The sequence below is a fragment of the Nelumbo nucifera genome, chromosome 5 (assembly GCF_055504915.1).
Source record: "Nelumbo nucifera cultivar China Antique chromosome 5, China Antique-T2T, whole genome shotgun sequence".
In the NCBI taxonomy this organism is placed as follows: Eukaryota; Viridiplantae; Streptophyta; class Magnoliopsida; order Proteales; family Nelumbonaceae; genus Nelumbo; species Nelumbo nucifera.
The window spans coordinates 27,108,919-27,120,629 of NC_142653.1; the positions used below are offsets into that span (position 1 = coordinate 27,108,919).

At 33.7% G+C, this 11,711-nt stretch overlaps 1 protein-coding gene across 1 annotated transcript; it reads right to left on the minus strand.

Moving 5' to 3' along the window:
• Positions 1-496: 496 nt before the first annotated feature.
• Positions 497-2,483, minus strand: LOC104607541 (uncharacterized). Its single transcript, XM_010273206.3, has one exon. The coding sequence runs from the start codon at positions 1,946-1,948 to the stop codon at positions 677-679; it is 1,272 nt and encodes a 423-aa protein (XP_010271508.1). The 5' UTR covers positions 1,949-2,483; the 3' UTR covers positions 497-676.
• Positions 2,484-11,711: the final 9,228 nt, after the last annotated feature.

An 11,711-nucleotide genomic window follows, 5' to 3' on the forward strand; every position in this document is an offset into this window, starting at 1 on the left:
TCATCACTCCTCCAAGTAATGTCTGATAGTCATAGACTCCATTAACGCATTTGACCTCTAACTCATTCATTTCTTGCCATGACCCATGCAGCTATATTATTATTATTTTGGTTCCCACTCTTTTGAAATGCAAGAATTAATACAATATCAATAATGTAGCGTTTGGCTCATTGGTGTATTGGTCATGGTTCAGAAAGTGGGTCAACTTGTTTCTCAAACAGCAAACGTGAAAATCTATATCAGAGAATGCTATGCCAATTTCTGCTTCTCTAATATTAAACCAGAATCAGAACCCAACAAACGTGTTCTTGAAATAGTTCTTTCAATTTTCTAAATCATATGGTATGGTCAAAAAAGAAAAACTGGAAAAGAAATCCAGAACTCCTGAAATCCTCCTACTGTTATCAGTGCTCATCTCTGAGATTTGTGATTCTTTCTTGTACAAAACAAAAACACGCAAACGACGCCCCAAACAGAACGGGCGGTAGTAGTCCTCTTGTTCCCCCTGGTTTCAGTTTCAGTTACTATTGACATTCACAAGTTACACTTTTCTTTACAAGAACAAGAAAAAAAATGAAAAATTATTAACTTGTTCAGACGAGAAAAAACAAAGAAGAAGATATTCATTTAAGAGAAACCCTCTTTGGGATCGGTACAATTTATACTTGCACAGTCTTCAAGGAATCACAGGTTCAAAGCTCTTACACGCCATTACCGACTTCTGTTCTCCACCTTGACAGAAGAAGAACGTCGATGGACATCTATACAAACAGTTATCCACTAAGCTCACTGTGGCGGAACCTGGTTTTAATGCCATTAACGGACCTGGTATCGGGCCAAACAAGTAGTTCCCTCCGAGCAAGAGCCTCACGAACGGTGAAGTTCCAGCGACGTGAACGACGGCTTTCAGTGCATACTGAGAGGGTATCATCCCTGTGAACTTGTTGTACTCCAAGGACAAAGCTGAGAGCCTTGGCATCATCGCCATGAAAACTGGCAACAATCCTTGAAGCTCGTTGTAACTGATATCAAGCGCTATCAACTCGCTTCGGGTGCCCATGGTCCAGGGTACTTGTATAGACGAGAATTGGTTGTGAGACAGAGTTAGTTGTTGCAGAGATGGGTGGTCGAACAGAGCAGATGGAATAGAGCCCGAAAGCCGGTTATTGCTCAGATCAATCACTTGGAGAAACCTCAAATCACGAAAGTTCTCCGGGAGATTTCCTTGTAGCTTATTGTTTCTCATCAAAATCTCAACTAGGGATCCTGGAAAATTGACAGGCACTCGGCCGTAAATCCCATTATCGCTGGCGTCGATGAAATAAAGGCTATTGAGAGAACTCAAATCGGGAAACTCGCCGGAAAAGTGGTTCCCTTGAAGCTCTAGTCTTTCCAAGCGCACCAAACCGTTGAAGCTCGCGGGGATTGGGCCTTGAAGATGGTTGTTGTCGAGGTAGAGCTCTTCGAGATAGGAGAGGGACCCAATCGAGGTGGGTATCTCGCCGGACAACGAATTTCGCGAGAGAGCAAGTCGGCGGAGGCGAGTCAGGTTGGAAAACGAGCTTGGGATGGACCCGGAAAAGAAATTGTCGGCGAGGTCCAGGTTCTCCAAGTAAGGGAGGTTCCAGGTGGAGGAATAGAGGGACCCGGAGTAACCAGCTCGGTCGAGGCTGATTTCAGTGACTCGGCTGAGGCCGGAGACAACGACGTCACATCTGAACCCACAAGTGAATCGCTCGCCGAAGATGTTGTCGCATGGGTCGACGGAGAAGTCCCAGGAACTCAAGCAAGACCCCGGCGTCACAGACCTAGCATCGACTCCTTTCTTCAGCTCCTTCAAGCTCTCTATATCTTCCCAATAGGTTCTTGAATCGACTTCAGTCAACAGCTTTGTCACCGTAAGAAACAGAAAAAACAGAGTGGATAGAGAGAAACAACGACTACCCATGTATTCTTTCTCTGTCCCCTTTCAGCGTTCACTGTTTTTCTTTTCTGGGTCTTTTAAAACTCACAGTCAAGCAGTCAAGCTTATAGCTTTAGAGAGAAGAGAGCAGACTACAAAGAAGAGATGTAGAATAGACAGAGCAACAAAACGCGAGCATCAACACCGCCCGATTCACAAACAAAAAGAACACAAAACGAGAGCCATAGCCAGAGAGATGGAGATGATATTGGATTTAGAAAAGAGGAAAGAGCAGTAACTGCAAAGCGAAGAGAAGCAGAGAAGGTGGAAGGCTGGGAGCTTTTTCTTCCTCTTCTTTATCCTGCTCTCAGACTCAGAGATTCTCACGAGCAACTGTCTGACCCTTCTCCGGAGCGGTATTTAAATTTGTATGTCTTCTCTGGAGCCCAATTCCCCAAACGAGGGAGAGAGGGAGAGAGAGAGAGAGAGAGAGAGAAATTTTCCTCTAAAGGAAGATTAAAAACAAGAGAGAAAAGAGAAGCTTAAGCCAACGGTGGAGGCTGGGTGTGGCCCTTTTATAATGTCTGTGTGGTAGAAGCAGCCATGAGCAACACCCATAATAGCCACAGGATATGGATGTAATAGTGTGTAGGCTGGCTCAGGATCTTTAGCCTGGCTGTCATCCATATCTCTTCTCTTGACTTATTTTCAATGAATCATAGCTATCAGCTAATTCATGGATAGGTAAGTTAGTTTAAAAATGGGTTATACTAAACAACTATCTAATGGGCCTTTCTTCGGTAAGAAACTATCTAATGGGCCTTGATGAGTTGGTCTCAATTATGGGTACATTTAAATATATTATAGCCACTTTTTTTACTCTGTATTTTGTATCTATTATAGTTGCTGCATTTGTTGTTAACCCATGTTTGGTTGGTGTGACGGTGGGTTGGGCTTTCTTTTCTTTAGAACTAAACTCAGGTGGTTATTCCCTGACAGAAAATTAACAACTTTAGTTAGTTATGAAGCTCAGAGTAATGGACCGATGGGCCCGAATTTGGAATGGGATAATTGAATTGTATGGTGTACCTAACTAGTAGTAACGGGGCAACCACTGATTTATGATATATCCTGTATTTATTCTGAAACGCGAAAAACGCTTGTCAGGGGAATCAGAAATTCAGCCCGGTCCGTTCATCGAAATGACAGGTTTTAAAATTAGTCCTAATCAATTTGGTGCAGCTACATTGATTCAACCAATAATACAACTGATTCGATCAATCCTACAAACTACAATGGTTCAGTTTTAAATATTTCCTCTCTAGGTTTTCTTCCTCACACCCATTGATTGTCAATATTTTTGGGTGTTTGCTGATTAAGCAAATGGAACTAAAACCGAATCAATCCCCTAGGAAACATGTGTTATTGGTTTAGGTCGAACCGAGTTGTCAAAGACCGGACATCAAGAAACATCCTAAGTCGCCATACATGTCCGATTCCAATCCAAGATACATCTCATCGCCACTAGAATACTAATAGGCGACAATAGGGTAAATTTGTATCTTGTCTCGTTTTCTTGAGCAGTGTGAGAAGTTGGATTACCAACCTCATAGGCAATAGCTTTTGTTCTAGGAAATGGAGCCTAATCAATATTTGAGTTATACCATTTTTATGAATCCAAGTAAACCAAATCGAACCTCATTCAAATCCATTTATTTGTTAAATAAAAATAAAGCAACGGAATTAGATTAATTATTTGGGTTGGTTTTCGTTTTTGTAACCCCTCTAGGCTCTAGCATCCCCTATACAAATTTGCAGTTTTGGTTGACTTGCAAATTATCAACCCAAAGAATTATGAATGTGTAGGACTAACATGAAATGGTGGAACGAGTTGATGAATTTGATGTCAAATATGTTGGTTGGAGACCAATTAAATACAAATATTGGCTGCCCATACTCAACAAGTCAACATGGGAAGTATCGTACCAGAATGCCCAACAGAAAAGGTTTAGACATCCGTATGCAGCGGTTTGGCTGATCTAAAATCACGCAAGGAGTGTTTCTTGTGTTGACTGTTAAGAGCCGGTCAGCCGGGAATTTGAATCAGATATCTGAATCAGTTTGTATTGAATGTTAGAAATTGGGGTCATGTTAATTTCGAAGAAAAGCTATTAAGCATATTTATTTTAGAATACTATTTGTCTCTATTTAATTTTACTGAATTTGTTGTTAGATTACTAGCAAATTTATTCTCACTATATAACAGGGCCATGGGTAGGGGAGGAAACAAATCGGGCCTTTCACGAGTTATTCGAGCTTGATTCAGCTTGTTCTAAACCAAGGTTCGAGTTGAACTTGAATCCAATATATAAGTTCATTTTCTAATTGAGCCAAGCTCAAGTCTAATATAACTCGACTTGTAAAACTCTTGAGCTCAAGTCTCATGGCTTTCTAGCAAGCAAAGCTCGAATAGCCAAAAATTCAACTTGGCTCGACTTGAATCCACCCCTAGCCTTGGGTGATAAATTGTAACCAACAAATATAAAGATTCTCAAAAGAAACCTTTTATGAGACAATAGCATATCAAACTAAGAGAAACAAATGTCTTTGTAGTGAAAAGTAAGTGAAACTTGTACATAAATTAGTTTGGTTTATATCCTTCTATAAGTTCTGGAGAATTATCATGAGGAGGGGTGTGACAGTCACAAATTAAAATTTTATGATTGTTCATGGTTAGTTAATAGTTATTAGCTGTTAAAGTTTGAATAATATCTCTTGATCATGCCAAGTCATGAATGTTCAAACCAGATGCAGTTTTCCAAGTTGCTACTTGCGATTTTATGATTTTGCAAAAGACATAATTTGTGATTTGTGAAGTGTGAGCGTAGTGCGCCTCTAAAGCATCTCATTTGCGCTGGACAGACATGTGCATGCATTACACGGTAACAAGTCCCCATACTTATAGGATTGTAAGCAAGCTAATATTTAAAAACCCAAAGAAAGTTTAGTAATTTTTCAATGTGTGACAAGTTTTAAAAGAGGAGAAAATTAGTTAAAACAAAGAGTTTTGATGGTAACTTTAAAACCATTTTTAAGTGCATGTGTAATTGTATTTTATCATGCAATTAACCAATTAGAAAACTGATTTATCTCTAATGAAATCAAAATTCAACATTGAACGTGATGTAGGCATACATGGCAGGCCCATGATGGCGACACGTGGCATGGGCTAGTCAGCATCTTGGCTGTCCATTGCTAACCAACTCCTGGCAAGCTCAAGTACAAATAGGTGTGTCACATATTATGTAAGCTATCTTGGCTTTTATTGCTCTAAGCTCCCTAACTCTCTAGTGACCTCGTTCGAGCTATCTCTATTCAGCCTCGTCCAACCCCTTGTTATGCACTTATTAACTTGATTGTCGGAGTCTCTGCCCCTAGGATAACACCTGGGGCCTCTGATGTCTTCCATTGCTCACAAGTTGGACATTGAAGCCCTCGGACTCAACTAGCTCTTGTCTACGGAAGTGTAATTACATCGTTGCCCTCGGCCCATCCTTAGCAGCAACAAAACGATTGACTAACAGGTTCATCTTATATAACTATTAAATAATTTAGATCCATCAATATCATGCAATGGGGACCTGTTTGGGAAGGCTGAGCTGAAGGTTCAGTTAAATCGGTTTAATGGTTTTGAAACGCTTTGGATAAGATATTCAAAAGAGGTTGAAGTGGATGAAATCGACTTCAATGCTCACAAGACCGTGCTCGATCACATTGTTAGCACAGCCTTTTACAACTTTGCATTGGGAATATCTCCCCATAAAAAAAAGCTTGTAAGTACAAAGATATTCCTAATGCAAGGATATAAAGACTGTACTAACGGTGTGAGCATGGTCATGTGAACAATGAAGCCGATGTCCAAATAGATAGCCCATAACTAATTTATAGCTGATTTGGGTTCTCCAAATATTTTTTTATCAAATATAGCTTATAGGCTATATGTATGGGTTCTTTCTAGAAAAACCAGAAGCTACTAGAATGCAGCTCTCTAAAACATGCACCTAATCAGCTGAAATGGTCATCAATGATGGTAAAGAAACACTACCATGCAATATTATGTGGACCATAGGAATGTAGTATGTTATTGATCGGGTCGGACCCAAGGGTTTGCCAACAATTTAATAAGATGCAAACATTGAATATGTTAATATTAATAGATTAAATTAAAAATCATATTTTTATTATTATTTATTTATTTATATTCTATAAGATGTATTTATCAATTACATCAAAGATTTCAATAATCACAAACATGACAACTTTAACCGTCTGCTTTATCATAAATTCATTCACACTTTTATTTCATGATACAGTTTTTTACATTATAAATTTAGCTATTTGCTCTGTTCATGTTCACTCTATTTTCTGTTCAGGTAACTAAAAGGAAAACGCAAACAGTGATGGTTTTGGTTTCATATTTGTGGAGTTCATGTTACTATTTGTATGTGTTGTTGTTCTCATTTGGGCTGGATTTGAATCAAGCTGAGGTAAGTTGAATATTTGGTTATTTGAGTTTGGCTCGCAAGAATAGTATCAAGCTTAAGTTTGAGTTTGAGCTCGATTCGAGATAGAGATTTGATCTCGAGCTTAGCTCGATTCATAGTTTGTAAGTTCGAGCTTGACTATAAGCCATTTTTTCAAATAAAAAATATATATAATTATTTTTTATTTATCAAGCAAAAAATTAAGAATCATAAAAATTATTTAATATTGTATATACAAAAAATAATTATAAAAAATTATTTACTATTATACATAAAAATAAAAGTATTATTATTACATATTATAAAATTATTTATTTAATATTAAACTTATAAGCTTCATGAGCCAAATTTTATTAAGCTCAAACTCGACTTGATTAACAAACAAACTTTTATATTAGGCTCAAATTCGACTCAAAACTCAATTTAAACCGAATAAAGCCTAAATTTTCACGAACGGGCCACCCTTAATTCTCATCAATATGAAAGAATGGGATACATAATTTAATTGGGCCTCACATGAAGAAAATTAATTAAACTGAAACTTGGACAGTCATAATGTAAGCATGTGGCTGTGAAATATATATATATATATATATGACTTTATGAAATGTAAAATATAAATAACTCCGAAAAGTCTGCAGAAAAGGAAAAATAAAAAAATAAAAACACAAAAACTGCAGACAAGCTTTGTCGGTCTGGATCAACAGGAATTAACCAAAAATTTAGTATAATTTTAGTAAATAAGGGCTCACTAATTATATATTTTATATTCAGAGACGTACATAAAATCATGCATTGTACTTGTAGCCCAACTGCCCAACTTACAAGTTAGAAACAATTTCGACTAAAATAAACCAAAATTCAGAAAATAAAGACAGTCAAGTTTTGACCGGAATTCATGGCTTTGATTCACAAATCTATGGCGGAGTTAGAAGCCATAATTTAAAACAAATGGAAATTATTTCATTTTTTTAGGAATAATTGAAAATTTTTCGATCTCTAATAAAATAAAAATAGCGATATTTAAGTGTTAAACTAGAAATTCCTGGATTTGGAAAAAAAGTAAAGAACTGCTGTTATTTAAAGAAATTCTTACCTCGAACTTAGCTTAACGACACTATGATTGCAAACAGGAACTTTCTTGCCAAATAGCACCATACACGTGATGACGATGATGACCACGCATTATCATAACATCATAAGAAGCACAATAAAAGCAGCCCACCATGATGAACCTCATCGATATCATATAAGAAATTCAAAACCTAAAACATTTATATAGGAAATTAGGGGGGGTGTTTGACGGCATCGTTGATTTTATTTTTAGAAACAAAAATAATCGATTAATGAATCATTGTCAACTTAATTTCATTACCCAATTCATGAATGACAAACAACCCCCCAAGGTCGATTTTTTATACATTGAAGATAATTAAGACAATGCTTACTCGTATGAATACTGATTTTGTGCACACTCTAAGAGTGCCAGAGTGGGGAATCGCTATGCCGACTATCTTGCCAATAAAGGTATTGAGGATAACACATTGGTCATATTAGATGCCGTCTCTCATCTTCCTCAAGCTTTTATTACTCTTTGTCTAGATGATTATATCAATTTTTCTATATTGCGTTTGGATTTCTGATTGTATGTATTGGGTTTAGGCTGAATTTGTGAGAGGGAGAGTTTGTAATTTTCTTGGTTTTGGAATAAGGTGGGCTATGTTCTTCCCTGTTATCTTTTATTTGGTATTTGATAATGGTTAATAAAATTTAAAGTGACTGTCACTTCACCTGAAGTAAATTTTGGGGTTAAAAAAACTTTTATTATTAGGGATGGCAATTTTCCCTATCCCTGAAGGAGGATCCAACTTCCCTGACCAATTTCCTATATATATATAGGAATCCCCGATCGGGGTCAGGGTCGGGGATGGGGACTAAGGTCCCCGCCCTGACCCCGATTATGTATATATATATATATATATATATATATATCAAAATATATTTAAAAAAATTATTTATAATTTAAAATATTTATTTATTTAAGTAAATTTATTTTTCAAATAAATACTGTTATCTAGAAAATTTTGGGGATTTGGGTCCCCCAAGGAACCCATCCCCGTCCAGGATCGGGGATGGAGGACAAATTTCATCCCCAGCGGGGATTGGAGACAAAGACAGGGGTTAATTTCATAATTAGAGTCTAGAACGGAAAATATAATCCCCACCGCGTTGCCATTCCTATTCATTACCCAATTCTTAGATCTTATAAAAGTTTGGGCCATTGAAATTTTAACAAAATTCCAAATATGAGTCCATCCAAGTTGCACTCCTAACCGTCAATCAAGCTAATTGGACTTCTCTTTTTAATATGGGCTATGGCTTTTGTTCAGCATCATCATCTAAACCTTATCCCAACTTTATTCATGGGTTACATGAATCCTATGTGGCCATTCTGTTTCCCTCCATTGCTAAATTATTAACCTTGGCCCTTCTGGCTCCTTCAATCAGTAATAGATTGCTTCTTTTTATGTTGTAGATAGTCTTTTGTTCACTTGTCAGCATCATCATTTAAGCCTTATCCCAACTTTATTCATCGGTTACATGAATCATCTGTTTTCGTTATATCATATCCATTGCTGACTTAGTATCCTTGGCCCTCCTAGCTCCTTAATTTAGCAATAGATTGCTTCTTTTTATGTTGTAGATAATCTTTTATGCATTTGATCAAGCCATTTCAGTCTAATTTTCTCATTTTATTACTTATTAGATCTACTATTAGATTCATTCAAATGACTTCATTTCTGATCTTATCATTTCAAATTTTGTCATTCATCCATCTCAATTTACATATTTCTGCTACATTCATGGGTGTCATCACTAAGTGTTATTTACCTATCACATAAAACCTGGAATGAACCCCTCCATTTTGGGGTTGCTTTGTATTGATGGTGTTTATCAAATAAATGTTTTGTACGAAGTTATCTTGAAAAAAGAGAAAAAACTGTCATTTTTTAAGACACTCGTACAGTCTACGGGTCCACATAAATTGATTCTTATATGTCAAACCCGTAAAATTATACGGGTCACTAAATTCAACTTGAACCATTTATTACTTTAATTTAACCATTACTATTATTAATTTATTTTAGTATTTAATTAAAATTTTTTGTCATATAGTAATAATATTAATTAAATTTGTAATTATTTAAATATTTACTTAAAATAATTTTTTCCAACCAACTATAATTATTATATAATAGATTTGTTAATTCATATTTTGCATTTAAGAATAAACATTATTGATTTGGCTTAACAATTTTAATGACTGTTAATAAATATTGAATTTTATTTAAGGTTTAATTATTGTATTCGGTAATTATTATGGGGCATGCTTTGAATAAACATTAATGATAATTGATGATTGTTATTTCATTTTTTATTATTTACTTAATTAAGTACTTGATGATTATTATTATTATTATTGTTAATTATTTCTATAAAAAATTGATTGTTATTATTATTTACTTAATTCAGTGATTTTCAGCAAGTAATTATTTGATTTAATTTGAATTATTTCATTTTTTTAATTATTTATAATAGACATTTAGGGTAGTCTATTTATTTGATTTAAGAGACTTACCATCTTTTATCTAGACAATGAACCGATACTGAGTAAGGGGCAACTACAGTATCATTTAATTTAAAATTTACTATTTAACAATAAAAAATCGATGTCCTGCTGAGCAATCCACCCCCAAAAAAGTATCAATAAATTTGAAATCATTAATCTGTTTATAAAATAGTAAAATTAGATTGATGTTTACAACAATATCACCAATACTGCTTAACATTTAGGGACATATGAATGGATAAAAAGCTTTTAAATGATATCCATTCAAAGAGGCAAAGAATGAAGAAAATCATTCAAAGAGCTATTAAGAAAAACAATCCATTACAAACAACATTTGCAGATGCATTCATCCTTTAAAGCAAGAGATGAAAAATATATGACTACAATCAAATCATCATGTATGGCTGCAATCAAATGATAATTTAATCAAGACTCCAAAGTCCATCCAACAGAGGAAACATGAAAGAAAGGAGAATAATGGAACCATCCTAAGTATGGAAGTCACCTCCAAGTTAGGTGGCGACACTTCTTTTGGTCGATCAGGGTTATGGATTTTAAGTCTAAGCTCCCCACAGTGCACGTAGACTTGCTAGAATTTATCTTTAGGGAAGCATGTACATAACATAATGGTATGCTTGAATTATGGGAAATGGGAGATAGAAATAAGAAATGTTGGTTGAAATTATAATTTTGGGCATGTTGATGTGTCAAATTCAAGTCAATTAGAATACTCGTAGATTTTGAGTTCATTCATTTAGTAGCAATTTGAATATTTTTATTCCATTTCTTTATCGAGTAATATAGATTAATAATATATTAATAATTATGAAATCAGTAATAGTAATAAGTATATTATTATTACTATTATTTACTAAAAATATATTCTTATTATGTGTGCATTGATTTTGAACTTAGTGATATTAAATTATAATTATTTTTTATTACTATTATTGTTATTATTATTATTATTATTATTATTATTATTATTATTACTATTATTATTATGAAATAATTAATTTGTTATAATTATGATTTTTACTTAACCCTGAAATAATAAGTGCTTTTATATTTCTTTTAGTTTAATGATAATGGATAATTGAAACTTTATAATTTAACTTTAACCAAATGAAATATTTATTGGAGTATTAATTATAATTATTATAATAATAATAATAATAATAATAATGTAAATAAGTAACACTAATTATATTTATAAAATAATTAATATGAATTAATATAAATATAAAATGATTTTATCCCGATTAATAATTAATATTATTAAAATACTTATAAACTATCATTAATTAATTAACATTTCGAAGTAATAATTATTAATTATTAGTAATTATTTACTAATAATTAATAATTATTATTTCTAATAATTAAGGAATTAATTATCAATAAGTAATTATAATCAATAATTAAATTTTATCAGAAATCGTTATTAGTAATAATAAATTATAATTAATAATAATATAAATATATAATTGTATTAATTAATATAAGTATTAATTATAATTAGCGATAATAATAATATAATTAATTATTTAATATAAATGTATGAACTATAATTTCTGATAATAATTCAAATATAAATAATTAACATTAAATATTTATTTTCAAAATAATTAAT